This window comes from Ahaetulla prasina, chromosome 2, assembly GCF_028640845.1.
Source record: "Ahaetulla prasina isolate Xishuangbanna chromosome 2, ASM2864084v1, whole genome shotgun sequence".
NCBI classification, from domain to species: Eukaryota; Metazoa; Chordata; class Lepidosauria; order Squamata; family Colubridae; genus Ahaetulla; species Ahaetulla prasina.
The window spans coordinates 68,845,662-68,869,022 of NC_080540.1; the positions used below are offsets into that span (position 1 = coordinate 68,845,662).

At 40.7% G+C, this 23,361-nt stretch overlaps 1 protein-coding gene across 9 annotated transcripts in view; it reads left to right on the forward strand.

Moving 5' to 3' along the window:
* Positions 1–23,361, forward strand: part of RAF1 (Raf-1 proto-oncogene, serine/threonine kinase) — a 108,431-nt gene that overhangs the window by 62,366 nt on the left and 22,704 nt on the right. For 5 of the 9 annotated variants that reach the window (XM_058171802.1, XM_058171803.1, XM_058171794.1 and 2 more), the window contains 3 exons: positions 17,773–18,003; positions 21,472–21,584; positions 21,882–21,984. In XM_058171802.1, coding sequence (XP_058027785.1) covers positions 17,797–18,003; positions 21,472–21,584; positions 21,882–21,984 — 423 coding nt within the window. In that variant the 5' untranslated portion in view covers positions 17,773–17,796. Of the gene's footprint in view, positions 1–6,345; positions 6,437–17,772; positions 18,004–21,471; positions 21,585–21,881; positions 21,985–23,361 lie in introns of all 9 variants that reach the window. The other 4 variants (XM_058171799.1, XM_058171801.1, XM_058171797.1 and 1 more) reach the window with 1 other exon arrangement.

Here is a 23,361-nt window from a genome sequence, read left to right on the forward strand (position 1 = left end):
TAATTTGAGGTTGTCCCTAAAGCTAGATTTCTAAAACAAGGTCTGGGATGTGCTTACAGGGTCAACCAAACTGTGATTTTAGGGGAGAAGAAAAATCATTAGACACTTGGGAAGGACTGCTGAAGTCTCTGGTTCAGGACTACTGAAGTCTCTGGTTCAGAGTTTTCTGTTTGTCAGTAGCCATTAGATTTGCAAGAGTGATATTAATCCCACTAAGTAGATTGGATCAATAAATCAGAAGGCTGAAACTACTTTTATATAGGCTATAATAAGAAAAGAGCTTAATGCTGGGAACGATTGAGGGCAAAAGAAGAACAGGACGACAGAGAGTGAGGTGGCTGAATGGAATCACTGAAGCAGTCGGCCTAAAATTAAATGGACTCCGGGGGATGGTAGAAGACAGGAAGGCCTGGAAGAACATTGTCCATGGGTTCACAATGGATTGGACACAACTTCCCAACTAACAATAACAACATAATTTTGAAACTCTGATTGTGCTGCATTCCTTCCTTCTCCTCTTCCATTGAATTAGGGAGGTGTCTGATTGTGCTACTTCTGAATATTATCTCTCTTGTAGATTTAAGAGATCTCTTGTTCTGCCTAGGTAGCTTGCATTTATCAAGGTCATCTTTCTTACTCTCTAAATATACATTTCAACCCCTCCTTCATTTCAATTTCCTTATAGATTAATTTTTTTCCTAGCTTTTCTTTTTTTTAACAAATTTAATAATAATGAATTTTCTTGTAGTATCACAATATTAGTGGCATATAAAAAATCCTCTTAAAACCCCAAAGGATAAATCTAACATTATACACTTTCCACTCAAGGTGCCGGACTTAACTACTGTAACTCTCTATGCACTTTGACAATTGACTTCAGAATATTGGGAACCCTTAGGAGTAGATCAACTCAGTTATTCAGTTTAGTGTACAAGTAAAATAGAAATAATAAAAAGAATATATATCAAAACAGCAGAACAAATTGGCAACTGAGATGCTAACCAATATGCTACCATAATATCTAGGGATAAACTCACTCAATATTCTGGCCCAATGTCCAAGAAAATACTTAGGTCTTAAGAGCCAGCATGGTCCTCGTCATCTGAATCAGGGAATAGATAATTTATGAATAAGTTCTCTCCTAGTTCCAGTGTTGTAACAGTGAATGAAAACTTACATTTCATTCCAAATTAACTTTTCGTTGACATTGCTCTTCTTTTTCACATAAAATACTCTAACCACCATCCCTTGTATTTTTAAATTTTCACCTAAAACCCACTTTGTAGAAATGTGATGTAAATATAGCTCATATATTCTGAGGTATCTTTACTAAGTAAGAGTCATGTGATGCTAAAGAAATTAAAACGTCTTCATACATTAACTGATGCAATACCTTAATTTTCTTCTAATCCTACTAATATTTGTATTAATTGCAACATCAATAATGCTCAAATAATATTTTTTGCAATATTTATGAAGCAGTGCATAAGAAAGGAGCTTGAGATATATTTATAATATATCGTGATTCCAGAGCCACTATGTTCTGCACCATCAAATAAATTTCCAGTTTTTTAAAGTGTTGTGTAAAAATTATTTGCATTATTAGCTCATTTGAATTTACTGGAAGTACAAGCATGGTATAAAATTTCCTCCTTACAAATTATTTCGCCTCTACCTTTTATATAGAAATCTTTTAATAAGCATAATTTGAGCTTTGTTTAACTTTTATTTTGAAAAATAATTTTTTTTCAGTTACAGTGAGTTGTATCAAATGATGTTTTTCAGAAAAATATCAAAAGCCAAAGTGGTAGACATTTCTTCTGTATTGTACATTCCCATTTCTACTTAATTTTTCTTCAGAAGATTAGAGTGCTTTCCAGAGCAGGGCATGCAGTGTTTGTCCTGAAGAGAATTCTGTTTTGTTAATTCATTTGCAGTTCAAGCATCTCGGTTTTCTCTTTTCTATCAGTTTAATCCTGAATGGCGTTTAGCCTTTGTTTTCAGCCTTTTGCTCTTCCTAGAAATGTTTAAGTAACATGCATTTTTTTCTTTAAATGATTAGAAACTATTAACCATGAGAATACAGAAATATAACTGCAGTATTTGTACACATTGTCCATAGAAAAGAGAGATGATTCTGATTCCCAAGTTCATAAAATATTCTGCATTGCATTCTTCAACCCACAGAAACCCAGTCTCTGGAATTTCGCACTCTTACCTGGCCTTGTGCCTCAGGGTTAGCAGTTTGGTAATTCCCATTGCCAGCACCTATTTTCTAAGGGTGCCTCACCTGGTATCCACTCTGTAATTTAAGTTTTAATATTCATTAATTTCTCATTGTAAAGTAAAGGTCCCTAAATATACAAGAGTGTTGTTAGTAGGAGATGATATGTGTGCGCATCTTTGTTTATAAATTTTCACTTAATGTAGTAGAATTGCGATTTTTTTTTAAAATCCCCTACATTTTCAAGAGATTAAGGGATTAGTAAATGAATTTGGTGAACAATTTTGATATTGCAGAAGTAATATAAATAACTTATCATTGATGTCAATTAATAAAAATCCTGGTTTTATATATTGTGGAAGAAATAGCTAGGTTAAAAGCCTCTGTGGTATAATATATACCAGACCTATCTAGTGGCGATAAGAGCGGCGAAGCATATTTCTCCGCTCTTATTGCGTCGGCAGATAACCGCCCAGCAACCTTGTTTAGGGTGACCCGCTCCCTTCTTACTCAGGGAGCTAGGGAAGATCCCTTGCAAGGCCGTGCTGAGGATTTTGGACAATATCTGCACGATAAAATCGCTCAGATTCGGGATGGGCTGGACACAGATTGGGTAGTTTCGGATGGGATGACGGAGGCGGATCTTGAGACTGTCATCTGGGAGGAGCCTGTGGCTCCCGAGGACATGGACAGGATACTGAGGAGGCTGAATGCAACCACATGTTTATTGGACCCGTGTCTCTCCTGGTTGGTACTGGCCACACAGGAGGTTACATGAGGCTGGCTTCAGGGAATTGTTAACGCTTCTTTGAGGAAGGGTGTCTTCCCTACAGCCTTGAAAGAGGCTGTGGTGAGACCCCTTCTCAAGAAGCCCTCCCTGGATCCACTGTTTTATCGAACTACCGTCCAGTCTCCAACCTTCGTTTTGTGACGAAGGTTGTTGAGAGTGTGGTAGCGCATCAGCTCCCTCAGTACCTGGATGAAACTGTCTATCTGGACCCGTTCCAGTCCAGTTTCTGGCCTGGGTACAGCACAGAGACGGCGTTGGTCGCGTTGGTGGATAATCTCTGGAGGACCCGGGACAGGGGTTGTTCCTCTGCCCTGGTCCTATTAGATCTCTCAGCAGCTTTTGATACCATCGACCATGGTATCTTGCTGCTGCGGCTGGAGGGGTTAGGAGTGGGGGGCACCATTTTTCAGTGGTTCTCCTCCTTCCTCTCTGACCAGTCGCAGACGGTGTTGGCAGGAGGGCAGAGATCGACCGCGAGGCGCCTCTTGTGTGGGGTGCCTCAGGGGTCGGTTCTCTCGCCTCTCCTGTTCAACATCTATATGAAGCCGCTGGGTGAGATCATCCGTGATTTTGGGGTGCGGTGTCATCTGTACGCTGATGATACACAGCTGTACATTTCCACCCCTAACCACCCCAGCGAAGCCGTTGAAGTGATGTCCCGGTGTCTGGAGGCCATGTGGGTCTGGATGGGGAAAAACAGGCTCCGACTCAATCCCGCCAAGACCGAGTGGCTGTGGATGCTGGCATCCCGGTATAAACAGCTGATGCCATTGCTGACTGTGGGAGACGAGTCATTGGCCCCCACAGAGAGGGTCCACAAACTGGGCGTCCTTCTGGATGCACGGCTGTCATTGGAAGAGCATATGACGGCTGTCGCCAGAGGAGCTTTTTATCAGGTTCGCCTGATACGCCAATTGCGTTCCTTCCTAGACCGGGATTCCTTATGCACAGTCACTCACGCCCTTGTCACCTCCCATCTGGACTATTGTAACGTTCTCTAGATGAGGCTCCCCTTGAAGAGCACCTGAAGGCTCCAACTGGTTCAGAATGCAGCCGCGCGGGTGATAGAGGGAGTGACTCGTTGCTCCCATATAACACCTCTCCTGCACAGGCTGCACTGGCTTCCGGTGGTCTTTCGGGTGCAATTCAAGGTGTTGGTTACCACCTTTAAAGCGTTCCATGGCATAGGACTGGGTTATTTACGGGACCGCCTGCTGCTACCGGCGACCTCCCATCGACCAGTGCGTTCCCATAGGGAGGGTCTCCTCAGGGTGCCGTCAGCCAGACAATGTCGGCTGGCAACACCCAGGGGGAGGGCCTTCTCTGTGGGAGCACCAACCCTCTGGAATGAGCTACCACCAGGTATCCGCCAACTCCCTGATCTTCGGACCTTTCGATGCGAGCTGAAAACATTTCTGTTCCATCGCGCAGGACTGGCCTAACGTTTTTTTTAAATGGGGTTTTTCCAGCCAACTTTCAATTTTCTCTTTTTAAATTGGTTTTAATTTTTGTTCTCAATTATTTTATTCTGGCTGTAAACCGCCCTGAGTCCTTTGGGAGAAGGGCGGTATAGAAATTTAAACAATAAATAAATAAATAATAAATAAATAAATATATCTCAGAATTGTATTTAAGTATTCTGCTGAGGTAAAAGTTATACAAAACACATTTAAAATGCGGCATATATTTTACATGGTTGTTCTTGAATCAAATAACAAGGATTTAAAGGATTCTCTTTCCTCCCCATGTTTCAAATACCTTGTGTTGCTAATTCATAATTTTAGTAGAGTTAGTGTTTTCTGTGATTAAAAGGCTAAACTAGAATGGTTTACCATTAATGCTGATAATATATTGGCATCTGCTATTATAGTTACTATAACATATACGGAATTTCAGAAACCACTGCTTTGCATTTTTCCACTTCAGAGTATTCAGAGACGCTTGAACTGAGTTGTGTTATAAATAGAGGGGTTCCTTCTGTTTATTAAGGGGACTCCCAATCTAGGGAACCTGGCAGGCTCTAGGGAAAATATGGTCTTTGCTAATTCAATATTTTATCTACATCTCTAGGATTGATAGCAATACCCTTTGGTGCACATTTTCAGCACCTTTTACTATGGTGGTGATGGGGGTTGAGGTTGAGAACCTCTGTATTAGATGATCTTCTAGATCCCTTGCAAACCTTATACTGGATGATGGGAAGAATGGTCTAGGTTGGGCTAATACAGGTAGTTCTCAGCTTACAACCACAACGGAGCCCAACATTTTGGTTGTTAAGTGAGACATTTGTTAAGCGAGTTTTGCCCCATTTTATGACTTTTCTTGCCACAGTTGTTAAGTGAATCATTGCAGTTGATAAGTTAGTAGACCGGTTGTTAAATGAACCTGGCTTCTCCATTGACTTTGCTTGTGAGAAGGTTGCAAAAGATGATCACATAAGTTTGGAACACAGCAACAGTCATAAATATGAGTCAGTTACCAAGCATCTGAATTTTGGTCACATGATCATGGGGATGCTGCAAAGGTCATAACTGTGAAAAATGGTCGTGAGTCACATTTTTAGTGCCGTTGTAACTTTGAACGGTCAGTAAATGAACTGCTGTAAATTGAGGAATCCCTGTAGATGCATGGGCAAAGAGATTTTCAAAATTTTATCTTGTGTTTTTCCTACGGTTAACATCCTTCAGTAATCAATCTATCCTCTATACCACAGGTGTCAAACTTGTAGCATCACGTTGCTGTCATGTGATGTTTTGTGACATTTTTTCCCTTTGCGGAGCTGGGGTGGTCGTGGCCAGTGCATGATGCATCTGGCCAGCAGGCCATCACTTTGACACCCCTGCTCTACACTGACTTTGAATCTAATGTCTGACTCCAAATCTAGGTAAAAAATTTTAAGAGTTTAAACAAGCATCTTCTATGGTTGTAAAAAATAAATGACTCTGGTGACTGAAGAGCTTCTTGATAAATCTTACTGATAAGGTTCAAAATTAAACTGAATTAAACTTCTGAAAATATTATTTTAAAAATGCATACATGGGAGGGAGGATTCCTCTGTATGCTTCTAAACAGCTTTTGACAGACATAGATAGAAAAAAACCCCTATTTCAATAGATAGTAATTAGTCATGGTACAAGCTCAGTGATATAGTGAAACTTGGGACCAAAGAGAAATGTTGAAAGTTTGGAGTGTACTAAGATGAGAAATAGAAATTTATCATGTACTGAGGAGTATAGTTAATAATTTGAGCAGATTATATATGGTATATCACTTTATCACTGAACCTGGTGTGGCCTAGTTATGATGGACATATTGCATTTGATATTCTTAGGGCTGGAGCACATAACTACATTTGCCATGGCGGAGATGTGGCTGAGAACAGGAGCATGGGATATCAGTGCATGATCACGGAGCTCCACACAGTAAGTACTTCTGCATGTTCTAGCCAGGATGGTGATGGCAGCATCCCCGTGGCAAAATATGTGGACTCCAGCCCTTAGTCTTTCATTGTTGTGCCATCTCTGAAACATATACTGTAGGTCAGCCCTTGAAAATAAAGACACTTGAAAGGAAGGAATTCACACCTTGAAAATGAGAATTGATAATGATTGTCATTCGTGTTGATAGATATAAAGTTTAGAAACAAACACAATCGAATTCTGAAGGATTAGAGTATGAAGTGCAGGTTTTACAAAGTAAAGAAAAAAAGCAACACAGTAAAAATCAGATACAAATAATAAAACCAGTAAAGATTATGCTTCTGCTATACTGTATGTGGAAGAATTCTAAAAGGAAGCTTTCCAAAATTCCTGAATATATTTTCAGAACTATTTATGTTCTTTTTCACATACGTTTACTGTTTTAGTTGTTTAATTCAGGGATTACAGGGTCATAAAAACTTGAGTTTTTTTAGTTGTTTGGTAAGACATTTAACTTTCCATGAAAAAGTTAAATATTCACTTTTTCCTAATAGTCATCTGTCTCTATTTTTGGAAAAACATGTTTGTGTACTTTTAAAAAAAATCAGTTCGTACAGATCTTTCTCAAAACTTTTCAATTTATGGTTACTGCAGTGATAATATAAAATTTGTTTGCTGCCCAAACTGCATACAATCCTGTTTCGGGAAATGGCATCTCATTTTTAAAGGCCCATTAGAGCACAGAACTTTCCCATTGTGGAATTTCTAGTAGAGGACTGTTTATATCCCCCTTTAAAGGGTCACTCTGCTGCCATTATATAAATGGTGTACTTTGTGCCTAGCATAATTTAAGATTATGCTGATAATTTGGTGATTACATGCTATGTAATATTTATAGATCTTCAGCGTAACATCCTCAATTCTTGCTGCTAAGCAGTTTGTTGGATGTATTATTTTGATTTGATATAGTGATATATCATATAAAATAAGTAATAATATGAATTATCAAAAAGGAAGTACAGAAGGACATGGCTTATTTTGATCAGAATGACAAATACTTTAGGAGCAGCAGATTTATTTATTTATTTCTACCAAATAGGAACACTGATAGCAGTACATTAAAAGCCCACTGATGTAGAAATTTGTCATCTTAGTAGGGTGATGAAATGTTGGTATAAAATCATCTTTCACAGGCACACAGCAGAATCTAGGGATTAAATTACATTTTTTAAAAAATTTCTGTCTCATATTTGTTATTTGGTAACTTTCTATATTGTTATAAATCAGGATATATCTTATTTGATTTTTATCCTTCATTAGAGGAAATGAATTTTCCTCTAATTTAAATATAGATATTTTTTTATGAGAGTTTCATGTGAATTTTATATCTGATATATGAAAAACATCAGAAATAGGTAAACTCTATTTTTGGAAATAAAATATTGATGTATTAATTTCTGCTTAACATTGTTTCTTTGCATTGATTATTTCAGACTTCTGCATATGGTATGTCTGTTTTTGGTACTAGGAAATATAACCCACCTAAAATATATAGTACATTAGTTTGTGTTTACTGAAAGGAATTATTTTTGCCAACTCATGTACTTTTTAGATATCTTGTGAAGATTCATAGTGCTTTCCAAAAATCATAGTTTTATTGATGTTAGGCTTTTCGTTGTTAAACTTCTTCAGGAAGGCTAGTGAAATGATATTTTTAATACCCTGTAAATACTTGGAATATCTGTTTTCAAAGATTATGTTTGGTATGAGAAATGGCACAGGAAAATGTACATGAGTTGGCAAAAATAATTCCTTTCAGTAAACACACCTGAATAAATAGCCTTTCCATAAATGTCAGGTCAATGATAGTACTTTTTGAACCTGAGAATTCTCATAGTGAATAGGCAGTGTACCATTATAACTACAAAATCCAATGATGAGCCTCTAGCATCTTAAAATTTCTCTGTTAAAAAAAACGAGCTAAGACTAGAAAGCTTTATGTCAAATATCCTCAGTCATGAAAATCATTGGTGTCACTTGCTGTCTCTCAGTCTAAACTACTTCATAGGTTTGTTGTGAAGAAGATATTTATAAGGATTATTGAGGGAGCGTCTCGGAGCTCCCACATAACACCTATCCTGCGCAGACTGCACTGGCTACCTGTTGTTTTCCGGGTGCGCTTCAAGGTATTGGTTACCACCTTTAAAGCGCTCCATGGCTTAGGACCGGGCTATCTACGGGACCGTCTACTGCCGGCTTCTATCTCCCATCGTCCGGTACGTTCCCACAGAAAGGGACTCCTCAGGGTGCCGTCAGCCAAACAGTGTCGACTGGCGGCCCCCAGGGGGAGGGCCTTCTCTGTGGGAGCTCCGACCCTGTGGAACGAACTTCCCCTCGGACTTCGACAATTACCTGGCCTTAGGACCTTTCGCCGCGAACTTAAAACTTATTTATTTCGTATGGCTGGACTAACCTGATTTTTATTTTTATTGGATGGGTTTTTAAAATTTTGTGATTTTTACGGGGGAGTACGTTTTTTAACATTTTGGGCATTTAAATTAGTTTTTTAAGGGATGTTTTTAATTATTGTGTGTATTTATATTTTATCTGCCTGTTCACCGCCCTGAGTCCTTCGGGAGAAGGGCGGTATACAAATTAAAATATTATTATTATTATTATTATTATTATTATTATTATTATTATTATTATTATTATTATTATTTGGACAGAGCTTGTTTGATTTTCTAGATAAAAGGTGAGTTATCAATGTTTTAAACAAATAGCATAGACAAGAAATATCAAGTGAAAGTTGCAGATTGTTTGATTATGCTGTGGCGAACAACAAACAACAACATTTGAGAGTTGATAATGTTTCATCTCCTTTGCCACTTTTGATAAGAGGACCCATCTGAACTGGCATGGCAGTTCAATGAACTGTTATTGATGTCATCATTATTGATCTATAAAAATGTTGATATTGTTACAGCTACAAATGTACTAACTGGGGTGCTTATTTAATGTAACGTGAATAATTTCTGCATACATTTCAGAAGTGCTTCACCAGAGATAATTATTTAAAGTATCTACTAATAATGGCATGAATTTTGTAGGCTTCTGGGATCTATTTTTCTCTAAATCTTTGTTAAATTAAAAGAACATTCTGAATTGTTGTTCAATAAAGAATGGTTAATACACTGAAACCCATGAGAATGTATGTTTCCATGAGTCAAAGCAATAAACTAGGATTTAAAGGCTCCTTCAGCAACCACGATCACATTCTTGCTTACATGGAGCCCTCAAATCAGGAAGGGGTTAAGCGTTGAATAGAAATTATTTCTCAGAAGTCTTTTTAGGTTTATGTTACAGAATGTTAGGAGCCACGATCCTATATATATAAGGATCCTATATATATATAAGGAACATAATATAATTTGAATTTCATTTCAGTGCGTTTACTTAAATAGTGTCTCAAATTAATTTGGAATAGTAAATTTGAAATATTTTATATGATTTCACATATTTATCCATACTCTCGAACTGAAGAGGTTCATTGAACCTAAATGAATTGCATTTAATAGTTTCTGAAAAATAGAGATTCAAAATATTCCAGAAAAACTCCACGATCGTATAGTAATGCAACATTGTTAAATAAATATATTTATTATATATTTATAATAAATATATAATTGGTTGAATTCATTCATTGTGCTAGCTGTACATTGTGTTTTATAAACTACCACAATAGTTGTAGTTATTGAACACATTATCATAGTGTAACAAGGAATAGACTTCTACAGCAAAAAGCCAAAATCAAACACTAACAACAAAGAAACAGGATTAAGAGAGTCTTGTGGCACCTGAAGGATTAACTATTTTATTATAACGTATAGGACTGTATTTCGTATTCCATGTATGGTAATTATTTCCATTTTTTAGATATAGATTTTAGATTTTTCCTTAATAACACCCATTTTAAATGGTTTTAAATGCTATTCAAAATGTTTAACTTTTCCTCCAACACAATGTAAGCTATAGTAAGAGTATGGTACTGAGATTCTCATACTGCTTAAATGTCAAGAAAAATACACAAAAGCTGAGAGCTGTTATTCCACCATTAGAACCCACATTCCTATATGTACTGCCAATATAGGATGTCTGCGTGCATGATTCACCTGAAAAAATGTTTGTTTATTAGAATACTAATATTGTAAAATAGTGTGTCTGGACATATGGACATTTTCCACAGAGAAATATAACTCTGGAAAATTTCCTGCCTCAGTGCTTATGTATACTATTTTCCTGTGCTGCTATCACTATTCTAGGTAAGGCTTTTACTTTTCTCTGCCTTTCAGTACTTAGCCTAGAGGTCAGGGAGCGACCCCAAATGCTGGTCTTTCCATTTTTCTCATCTGTTCTTTGTGGAGGTTATCAAAGCATGGTTCCTTTCTCCCTCCTAGTGGCAAAAAAAGTGATAGAAAGTCAGACTGGATGAATTCAACCATTCTCATAAAAAATTGAGACATATTCAGTTGGATGTGCCAGCATGCATGTATCTTATTGATAGTATTCTCTGAAAATGACACTTCTGACCTTAACAAGGTAAAATGTTAGTTTTTGGTGTACATTGCAAAAATAATACAAAATAGGTCATTTAAGTAGAAGCAAGATGCCACTAAATCTAGTTTAGACTAGTGGAAAAGATTGTACTCTCTTTTTTCACCATTCAGACTACTTGTTCTCTCCAATTTGTGCAGAATTCTAATTGTTGAAGATTCTATAGCAAATTAAGCTGGTTGGTTTTTGTTAATGAAGACCACACTATAGTTTTAGAAACTGAAATAATATTCAGTATCTGAATAGATAATTTTAAATTGCATATGCTTGCACTAATTTAATATAAAAGAATATTGTTTCAGTTTAGGGTTTAGTTCCTAGGTCAAATGGGGAATGTACTGATAATTAAAAGTATACTTGCTCTCCAGTCTCTTATGGTAATAATGCAATCTTGTCTATTTCTGTTAGCATTATATTGGTATGTAATATTCTGAATAGGCTGATGAAAAAAAAATCATTCCAGCATGAAGACAGAGCTTTTTAAGAAGTTGCTAGCAAGAAAATATGTCTGTTATTAGAACTGAAACAAAGTAGTCTGTGTAATTGATTAGGCATGGCTATGTGTATGGTGTATTTTCTTCTAAAAATGTCTGCATTTAATTCCTTATAAATTGTAGTGGGAAAAGAGAACAGAGGCGTTAGTAGCTGATTTGCCACACCATACAAAGTCGGAAACATTTTTTAGTACTGTATGTTTGAATAAGTAATAATAGGCTGGTCTATGCAATACTAAACTGCAGTGGATAGATTCATTTACTATGTTAAGATACATCATGACTTAGCACAATATTTAAATGAGACTCTTGATCAGTGATTATTTTAAAGAAAGGTTCTTATATACCCTTGATGCTGAACCTATGGCACGCGTGCCGGAAGTGGCATGCAGAGCCATGTTGCTTGGCACACGTGAATGAATGAATGAATGAATATTTTAATTTGTATACCGCCCTTCTCCCGAAGGACTCAGGGCGGTGAACAGGCAGATAAAATACAGATACACACAATAGTTAAAAACATCCCTTAGAAAACTAATTTAAATTTGCCCAAATGTTAAAATAACATACTCCCGCATAAAATTATAAAACTTTAAAAACCCATAAATTCAATTAAAATTTAGAGATAAAAATCAGGCTAGTCCAGCCATACGAAATAAATAAGTTTTAAGTTCACGGCGAAAGGTCCTAAGGTCAGGTAATTGTCGAAGTCCGAGGGGAAGTTCGTTCCACAGGGTCGGAGCCCCCACAGAGAAGGCCCTCCCCCTGGGGGCCGCCAATCGACACTGTTTGGCTGACGGCACCCTGAGGAGTCCCTCTCTGTGGGAACGTACCGGACGATAGGAGATAGAGGCTGGCAGTAGACGGTCCCGTAGATAGCCCGGCCCTAAGCCATGGAGCGCTTTAAAGGTGGTAACCAATACCTTGAAGTGCACCCGGAAAACAACAGGTAGCCAGTGCAGTCTGCGCAGGATGTTTTTAATTATTGTGTGTATTTGTATTTTATCTGCCTGTTCACCGCCCTGAGTCCTTCGGGAGAAGGGCGGTATACAAATTAAAATATTATTATTATTATTATTATAGGTGTTATGTGGGAGCTCCGAACCGCTCCCACAATAACCCGCGCAGCCGCATTCTGAACTAGCTGAAGTCTCCGGGTGCTCTTCAAGGGGAGCCCCATGTAGAGAGCATTGCAGTAGTCCAGGCGAGAGGTAACGAGAGCATGAGTGACTGTGCATAAGGCATCCCGGTCCAGGAAGGGACGCAACTGGCGGATCAGGCGAACCTGATAAAAAGCTCTCCTGGAGACGGTTGCCAAATGGTCTTCAAAGGACAACCGACCATCCAGGAGCACGCCCAAGTTGCGTACCTTCTCCATCGGGGCCAATGACTCACCCCCGACAGACAGCCGCATCTGCAGCTGACTGTACCGAGGTGCCGGCATCCACAGCCACTCCGTCTTGGAGGGATTAAGTTTGAGCCTGTTCCTCCCCATCCAGACCCGTACGGCTTCCAAACACTGGGACAGCACTTCGACAGCTTCACTGGGGTGGCCCGGGGTGGAAAAGTACAGCTGAGTATCATCAGCGTACAGTTGGTATCTCACCCCAAAGCCACTGATGATCTCACCCAGCGGCTTCATATAGATGTTGAACAGGAGGGGTGAGAGAATCGACCCCTGCGGCACCCCACACATGAGGCACCTTGGAGTCGATCTCTGCCCCCCTGTCAACACCGTCTGCGTCCGGTCAGAGAGGTAGGAGGAGAACCACCGATAAACGGTGCCTCCCACTCCCAATCCCCCCAACCGGCGCAGCAGGATACCATGGTCGATGGTATCAAAAGCCGCTGAGAGGTCTAATAGGACCAGGGCAGAGGAGTAACCCCTATCCCTGGCCCTCCAGAGATCATCCACCAGTGCGACCAAAGCTGTCTCCGTACTGTATCCGGGCCGGAAGCCGGACTGGAATGGGTCTCGATAGACAGCTTCATCCAGGTACTGGGGCAGCTGACATGCCACCACACTCTCTACAACCTTCGCCGTGAAGCAAAGATTGGAGACTGGCCGGTAATTTCCTAAAACAGCTGGGTCCAGGGAAGGCTTCTTGAGGAGGGGTCTCACCACCGCCTCTTTCAAGGCCGCGGGAAAGACCCCCTCCCGCAAGGAAGCATTTGTAATCCCCTGGATTTGTAATCCCCTGGAGCCAGCCTCGTGGCACCTCCTGAGTAGCCAATACTAACCAGGAGGGGCACGGATCCAGTAAACATGTGGTGGCGTTCAGCCTACCCAGCAACCTGTCCATGTCCTCGGGAGTCACAGGATCAAAGTCATCCCAAACCACCTCAACAAGACGGGTCTCGGAACCCTCGCCTGGATCTACCCAATTTTGATCCAATCCGTCCCGAAGCTGAACGATTTTGTCATATAGATAACCGTTAAACTCCTCGGCATGCCCTTGTAGGGGGTCCTCCCGCCCCTCCTGTTGAAGGAGAGAGTGGGTAACCCAAAACAGAGCGGCCGGGTGATTATCTGCCGACGCAATGAGGGAGGAAACGTAGGAACGCTTCGCAACCCTCATTGCCACTAGGTAGGTCCTAGTATAGGACCTAACTAGTGTCTGGTCAGCCTCAGAGCGGCTGGATCTCCAGGCACTCTCTAGGCGTCTTCTCCGGCGCTTCATCTCCCTCAGCTCCTCGGAGAACCAAGGAACTGGTTGAGACCGATGCTGGGTCAGAGGCCGCAAAGGCACGACACAGTCCAAAGCTCCAGCCGCGGCCCGTTCCCAAGCCGCAACTAGTTCTTCAGTCGAGTCGTGGGCCAGGTGCTCGGGAAACGGCCCAAGCTCCGTCAGGAACCTCTCCGGGTCCATCAGGCTCCTGGGACGGAACCAGCACATTGGTTCCGTCTCCCTGCGATGGTGGGTAGCGGTCAGAAAGTCTAGACGAAGGAGAAAATGATCTGACCATGACAAAGGTTCAACAACTAAATCATTTAAAACCAGATCATTAGACCACTGGCCAGAGATAAAAATCAAGTCTAGGGTGCCTCCCCCGACGTGGGTAGGACCGTCAATTAATTGAATCAGGTCCATGGCCGTCATGGAAGCCATGAACTCCTGAGCTGCCGAAGATGCTACGCCGGCTGATGGCAAATTGAAATCCCCCATGACCAACAGCCAACCCGGCCAGCAACTCCAACAGCTCAGGCAGGGCTGTTGTCACGCAGCAAGGAGCCAGGTACGTGACCAACAAGCCCACCTGAGTCCTACGACCCCACTTCACGTAGAGGGATTCACACCCAGCTATCTGAGGCACAGTGGTTTCCCTCGGCTCGAGACTCTCCTTAATGATAACCGCCACCCCGCCACCCCTACCCTGGGCCCTCGGCTGATGGAATGCTCAGAAACCTGGTGGGCACATCTCCACTAGGGGGACCCCCCCTTCGGTGCCCAACCAGGTCTCCGAAATGCCCATAACGACCGCGGTCCCTTCCCGAATAAGATCTGAAATCAGGGGGGCTTTATTAACCGCGGATCTGGCATTACATAACATCAGCCGAAGGCCCAGGTCCCGATTACTCTGGCCACTCGGGTCACGGGAAATTCCTGGGGGGCCGGAGCACGCAATCGCTCGTAAACAGCGAGAGCGAACCCCCGAAACCTGATGTGGCCCCCCCCTTCCGTCATATCTGCCTCTCCCACTTACCGTAGTAATAGCTCGACCCTGACAAACTGGAACGACACCCCTCTCCACAACCCTAGGACCTATTAAGTTACCGCCGCAAACACATGGTGGACCTAGCCCCCTCCCTGACGGGTTTCCCCCCCATCCACCCCCCCTTAAAATTCCCATTAAAACTCCCCTTAAAAAAACGGTTAAAACAGTTAATTAAAAATCCCCTAAGTCTCCTATTTTTGGCATGCCACCTCTCGGGGTTCCAAAACCCGTCCTCAAGATGGGCCCTCGATAGTGTAGGGGGCCAAACCCGCGAGAGAGGGGAATCTCGCAGGGCAAGAAGGTCAGCCACTGTGAATGTCCGTATAATAAGAGTCCGGCAAACAAGCCCATCCTGGACCAATCAAGATAGTTCCGGCAATTCCGGGTGAGCACAGTTGAGGAATAGTTCTTAGGCGGTAGATGGATAACACCGCCATGATTCAGTCCGTTTCACCAACCCCTCATTATACAGTCCCGAGGGGTGGTTAAAGGAGGAAGGGGGAAGCTGCTAGGCCAGGGGCATCCACTAGGCCAGGCCGCTCAGCCGCTAAGCCATCTCTCTCCCAAAGTCTGGGGGGGGGGGGGGGGCAGGATCTTAAAAAGGTCCCCCCCCCACAGGCGGTCCATAGACATCCTCTAGGTGGTAAAGATGATAAAGAGGGAGGGTCCACTAGGCCCGAGGACAGCCTCAAGATGACACCAGCAAGGCGTCCATCGGGCCCACCTGCGATCTCCAAGCTAGGCCGCCCAGCCGGCCCGGCCACCAGGCCACTGAAATAGGCCGCTGGAATAGGCCACTCGCCCGCTGGGCCACACCACCGGCTCCAACCCCCAGGCCAGTTCGCCGGGCCCAGCGGCCCACCGTTGGGCCAGGCCGTCGCCAGGCCGGTCAGGCCAGGCCAGGCCAGGCCAGGCCGCCGCTACCGCTGTTGCCGCCGCTGCCGCCGCTGATGACAATACCGCTGGGGGGGAGAGAGCTCCAGGCTCCTCCCAAAGAAACGCCGAGCTGGCCGCCGCCGCCACCGCTACTGAAGGCCCGGCCGCCGCCGCCATCACCGGCGGGAAAGACCAGGCCAGGCCGCCAACACCGACGATGGTCTGTTGATGATGGGAGAGAGCTCCGGGGCTCTCCCCAAGACCATGCGAAGCCCGGCCGCCGCCACCGCCGCTGAAGAATCCGAAAAAGCCCGGCCGCCGCCGCCGCCGCTGGAAAAGGCCGGGCCATCGCCGTTGGGGGGAGAGCACTCCGGTGCTCCTCCTGAAGCGACCCGGAGCCGCCCAGCCCCAATCTACCCCTCCCCTGACTGACCACACTGCCCTCTACCCGGGCGGGGGGTCCAAGTTCTCAAAAAGACCCCCCCCCAGCCCGGTCGGGTCCAAAAGAGGCCCGTCGCCGCATCTCCCGTTCAGCGGCGCGGCGCCATCTTGGACATGCGCAGAAATGGCGTTGCCCATTCCTCTTTTGGGTTTCCGGGGCATGCATGCACACTGGTGAGCTAGTCTGCTGGTTACTGGTGTGCATGCGCACATGATGATCAGCTTATAGACTTAGCAGACTTAAAACTAAAAACTACAGCCTCCCTTTTCAAAAAACCAAAAAATGTCTGAAAATGTCAATCCTATCGTATGCATTACTGTCATATGTGCTGTGGCCAGGGGGAAAAAAGATTGGCCTTCATGGACTGAATTAAATTACAATCATTGCAGCTGTTAAGTGAATCATGCTATCTTTAAGTGAATCTGGCTTCTCCTATTGACTTTGCTGGTTGGAAATTAGCTAGGAAGATTATTAATAGCAATCATGTGAATCCCAAATGCTGCCACTGTCATAAATACATCCCAGTTGCCACATCTCCAAATTTTGATCATTTGACCATGGGGATGCTGCAATGGTTGTAAGTGTGAGAACCATTTTCAAGTTATTTTTTTTTCAGTGTTGTTGTTACTTCAAATGCTTGCTAAATGAATGGTTGTTAAGTCAAGAACTACATGTACATTTCTAAGTTTTACTTCGTTGCATCAACCAACCAAAATCATTCACAATGGCAGAAGACATACTAAATAATTAATAACTTGTTTCCTATTTTTTCTTGAAGAAAATCCATTTATTTAGCTTACATGTGCTTCTTTGTAAGTAATTTACTTTGTAATTTAATCCAGATTCACTTAAAGATAGCATGATTCACTTAACAGCTGCAATGATTGGCTTAGCAATCATGGCAAAAAAAGTTGTAAAATTGGGAGTGAATCATTTAACAACCGCCTTGCTTGGTCCCAATTGAGGTCGTAAGTCAAGGACTACCTGTAAACAGTTGGTCTTATTGGTGGTTATAGTGTGCTGCTCCAGAAATATATTCGTGCATCTGTGTATGTCTGCTAAGGCAAAAAAACCACCCACAGTTGTTGATGAAGTTTTCTTATATTTAATAATTGAATTATAAATCTTTTACTATGCATTTGGTGTTGCAAGTACTTACTTTATAGCAAAATAAGAATCTTGTCTTTCTTTTAAAGGTTTGGTTCCTTAAAGCTGCTTCAATGGACCACATTCACGGAGCTTGGAAGACCCTTCCTGATGGAATTGGATTAAAGGATTCTGTCTTCAATGGATCCAGCTGTATTTCACCTACCATTGTCGAACAATTTGGTTATCAGCGCAGAGCATCTGATGATGGGAAACTTTTAGATTCCTCCAAGACAAGTAATACTATTCGTGTTTTTTTGCCTAATAAGCAACGCACAGTGGTGAGTCTGTTTCTTGTTTTGGTCAAAATAAAAGATTCACTGTTTTTTCCCTACTAGTTCATAAATATTCCAGTGCCCCAATAGTCTAAAAATGTTTAAATGTGGAAGAGTCCAGAATGGATACACTGACATTTTGTTCAACATGTTTACTCAATATATATACACACACACACATAACTTTGGAGAGAGTAGTGAGACTAGGGTAATTTCTCTGAATATATGTATACCTGCTCTTATGAGTAGGTCCTGCTAACGCACCCTTTCTGGACATTAGATGGTTTCTTGTATTTTGCTCTTGGCTTGAAAGAGACTACTGAATTGAACCTCAAAGAATTTTAGACTTCTATCCACATCATAAATGTAGATCATTAAACATCAGCAGCAAAAATTACATAAGCTCAGGCAAATAGAAAGAATCCGAAATGGATTCTTTTGTTAAATGGCTGACAAGCTTCTGGACTCATGGTAATGGTAAGCTTACACAGAATCTTAATTTTACTCATATAAATTATCTTAAAAAGTGTTTCTCATCTGTGAATAGCATTCTTGCTTTCTTCTCTGGCTTCCTATTCATGGGTTGTTTTTTGTTTTGTTTTTTTGCCAAATATGGAACAGTGATGGCATTCTCTAACCCTTCTCTGTTTGTATAGAATTTAACCTTAGGTTAAAAAGTGCTGAAATTTGAGGTAATTATGTATTGTAAAGAAGCCCGATATAGGTGTAAAGCTGCTGGGCTGTCTACTGTGAGGTGTTTTTTTTTTTAAAAGGCAGAAACTGTCTTGTCTATTTTTCTTTTTCCTTGGTTGCCTTAATCATTTACATAATTGATTATCAAGATTAACAATTACCAGGCTTCCTTTCAATCAGAATCTAAAATTGTGAATTTGATAGGAAATCATGCTAATAATATTAATTCATAGAATTTGTATTTTGTCTATTCTATTTACAGTTTTAGGCAGTTTGCAACAATATACATAGATGTAAAGTATTGGTTTAAAATAGCAGAATAACATAGTTGGATGGGACCATGGAGATTTTGTAATCCAACCCCCTGCTCAAGCAGGAAACCCCTGTGCCTTTTCAGACAAATGTTAGCCCAATCTCTTCTTAAAAACCCTCAAGTGAGGAACACTTACAACTTTTGAAGGCAAGCCATTCCACTGATTAATTGTTCTATCATGAAATTTCTCCATAGAGATTGTGAGTTATTTTAATTTATAGAAGGCTTGTGTTCCCATTCCTTCACCATTACTGTCCTAGTTCTTAACACAAAAGTCACACCCTGATTTTTTTTTAATTTTGCCACAAAATATCCATAATACAATATCTTGGTGCTTTAAATTATCTAAATGAGTTCTGGAGGCCCCAAAAGATCAGAATAAATTCCAATGCAACAACAACTGTAATAAGCAACAAGAGAGCAAGGGGTTAAATCAGTATATCAATATACATAAATCAATACCATATATCAGAAAGTTCAACTTCCTAGAACTGAAGATTTTCTGAACTTTTAGAAGGATTTTAGTGAAGAAATGAGAACATTTCCAAGTGAATGTAATTCCAGAATTCAGGTACATTCCGCTGGAAACATCAACAAACAATCCATCAAAATACAGTTCAAATACAGTTTCCATAGGCATTGAGTCCAGATTGAAAAAGAGATTTTTTTAAAATGTATTGATGATAAACCATTTAGGACTTTAGAGATTGTTCTGACCTAGGCTTCCTGATACAATAAAAGCACACAATGAGTCCCAAAAACCCTCTTTTTAGTTCCACGGCTGTCAGTTCTGCTCATTCAGAGCCTGTTCTTCCCAATCTGTTCATTCACAGAGGAGTCCCAAATAATTGTAAAGAATCCGACAGAAATCTGCCACAGTTCTTCCGGATAATGGTGATAAACACTCATCTTTATCTCCCTTGAAACGCTGCCAAGACCTAATTGGCAATTAACTTTGCAAAGCCATACAGAGTCAACACAGAGCTGCAGTCTTGAAACCGGCCAGCATGAACAACAGTTGCTTCCTACAAAGTCTCACGTGCCTCCTCCTTTATGTCATATGGGAGGGGCCAATCATCTCCAAGCCCTATTCCTGAGTCGTCACTTTTGTTTTAACTGTTCTTGCTTTCCGGCAGCTCTGCGCATGCGCGCACTGGGAACAGGCTCCCCCTGTTCCTCTGCCTCACTGATATTCAACTCTGGAGGGTCCGGAGTCCGCACATAATTCCCAGATGGCCTGGCCCTTCTGTCTCCAATGCAGACCCCTCGTCCCCAGACTCCAGAACTGGCCCACTTTCCTCCCCAGCCTCCTCACTCTGCTGCCAGCTCTACGGGCTGCCAGCGGACCACAACAGAGATCATTTGTAGCAGCATGAATTGTAGCCTGGAAACAAATTGAAAAATACAGTAGCTATTTCAGAAGATCAGTCCTACATTCTCTGTTAACAATTGGACTGCTACATTTTGACTCAGTTGTAGTTTTCAAGTATTGTTTGAAGTTAGTGTTGGTAGAGTATTATCCAGATATGATGGAACTGAGGCAGAAGATGTCACAAGATCTGTATCTCTGGGGCTAGGTGAGGTTGATAAACCAGTCTTCAAATAAGATGATCACTTTGTGTGACAGGAATTCCTCAAGAGATTAATAATAAATTGGACTCATCAATATCCAGGTACAAATTATCCCTATAGTTACTATAGCTCTGCAAAAGTCTGGCTACTAAATAATTAGATGCAAGAACAATCAGTGAATGCAGCTTTAAGTACCAATGCAACTAAATCCCTAACAAACCTAATGGACAGTATGTGTTTCTCTCTTGAGAAGTAAATCTCTCCTAGAGTTTCTGCTATATTGTAATTACAGCGGCACTGAAAAAAGTGACTTTTGACTGGTGTTCATACTTGGAACTATCGCAGCATCCCCATGGACCCGTAATCAAAATGTGGATGTTTGGCAACCATCATGGTTGCAGTGTCCCAGGGTCATGTATGCATGATTTGCGATATTCCCTGCCAGCTTCTGATAAGCAAAGTTGCTTGGAGAAACTGGATTCACTTAATGACTGCAGTGATTAATTTAACCATGACAAAAAAGGCTGTAAAATCAGGCATAACTCACTTAAAAACTGACTTGCTTAGCAATAGAAATTCTGGTCCCAATTGTGGTCATAAGTCAATACTTTCAATGCATTTTGCATTTAGTTTTTCCAAGGTAAAAGTATACAGAGTTACAGGGATAGATGCCCCCCACCCCCCCAAAAAAATGACAATAGTAAGGAGATGAATTTTCAGTTCTATTCATTCCACTGACCATAAAAGTTTACCAGCATTTAAGGCATCTGGCTATTGTATAACTAATTGAGTCTTCTAGAGTTTAAGAACAATTGCACTATAATTAAAATATGAAGATTAAGAAGCTAAATAATTTATATTTTGGAAATAGAAAAACTTCATTTTGTGCTTAACAGGTAAATGTACGCAATGGAATGACTCTTCATGACTGTCTTATGAAAGCTCTCAAAGTTAGAGGTCTGCAGCCAGAATGCTGTGCTGTTTTTCAATTACTTACTGAACACAAAGGGTAAGAATTGTAATTAAATTGAATATAAATAATTTCTTCCCATGAGATTATTTAAGATAATATTTAGTATATTTCATTTCATATAGCAGCTGCAGATTCTTCTCTTAAGACAGAACTTTTTTAAAAAAACAAATAAGCTATGATTCTCGCTTTAGATATTCCTCTGCTTTTTATAAGACGAGATCAAATAACTAACAATTATCTGCAATAAATGAGGTTTCCAAATAATTCCCCCCCCCCAATTCTTTGGAGAGTGAATACTTGCAGATATTTAAGAGGTTTTATTTGTTTTTATAGTAAAAAAGCACGATTGGATTGGAGTACAGATGCTGCATCTTTGATTGGAGAAGAATTACAAGTTGACTTCCTTGATCATGTTCCACTCACAACACATAACTTCGTATGTTGATCTTTTGTATGTATAGAAGAACTGGAAATGCTTTATGAAAAGCAATGCTGCTAGATTTTTGTACAGACTTTATCCTTTATTTTGTCTTCTCACAAAATAAACATGTACATCAGAAAGCTATAATATAGTTGAGTTTTCTGGTTTTTCCAGTATTGATACAAAATGAACAGTTTTGTTCACTACTCTTGTAGCATATTCTCCTTTTCTTTTCTACAGTTTTTTTCTTGTTTTCATTGGACACTTTTCCTTGCCAGATTAAGAATTACCAAGTGCAGTTTAAAACCTCTCGTTTATAAATGTCCATTAAGATGGTCAGAAGTGTAGTTGTAGTTGAATTTTATACCTAAAGTAGTCGGGTAAACTACAGAGCTCCTCCTCTGAACTGTGCATCAGTGCCTACATTGTTTGAAAATTATTTTTTAACTGATGTAAATAATACAAACTACTTTTCTTAACCATTTAGTGATTTTTCCATTCTTCATGCTCCTCTATACTTCTTAGCAGAAAATTTGTGAATGAATTCTCCTGGTACATATATACATAAACATATAGTAGTCAAAGATACTCTGATATTCCTTTTTTTTGCATGAAGAAAGAGTCAGAAAATACTCTAATTTATGTTATGATCCTGTAGGCACCTGGATCATTGCTATGCTTACTGCTTCTTCCAGTCTTGGCCTAATGATTGTAATAGAACATGCTCACTAATCAAGTACAGGTATTACAAAATGAAAGGATGGAGGGAGCAGGGGACATGCCAGCTTCAGCTCTTCTTTTCTGAAACATCCGAAAATTGGTGGGTGAGAAAAATGTAAAAAAAGATTGAATATTCCTGAATATGCAGTCCTCTGTATGACGTGTAGTTCTCTGTATGATGTAAAAGCCCTTGTTATCAATGTATAAAGATTGGAACACACAATTTCATGATCCTTTTGTCTTTTCATTTAATAATGCATGCATTGGGTTAGGATATATAAGGATACTTCAAAGTATTTTTTTAAAAAACCCATATGTAAATTAAGCATGGGTTAGCCTTTCTGAAACTTCTGTCCCTTTGGGTATGTTCAATTTCAAATAATCTTTGAAATTTATATGGTACATAGTGAGAAGAAAAGATAATTGTGAGCAAATGCAATATGTACTTGTTTTTTTGGGGGGGAAGGGGAGGAATTAAAGGACAATTTGAGAATTTCTTCTCTGTGTGATATCATACATACAGACAGAGAGAAACCTGTTTGAGCATGTATTTGTGTCTGTGTGCTTATTAAAATTTGATCACAAAGCTTAGAATTTGCTGATTGTTATAAAAGTTCAATGCCCATGAAAATGTACTGAAGCAATTTTGAAAATATAAACTAAAGTTAGTTT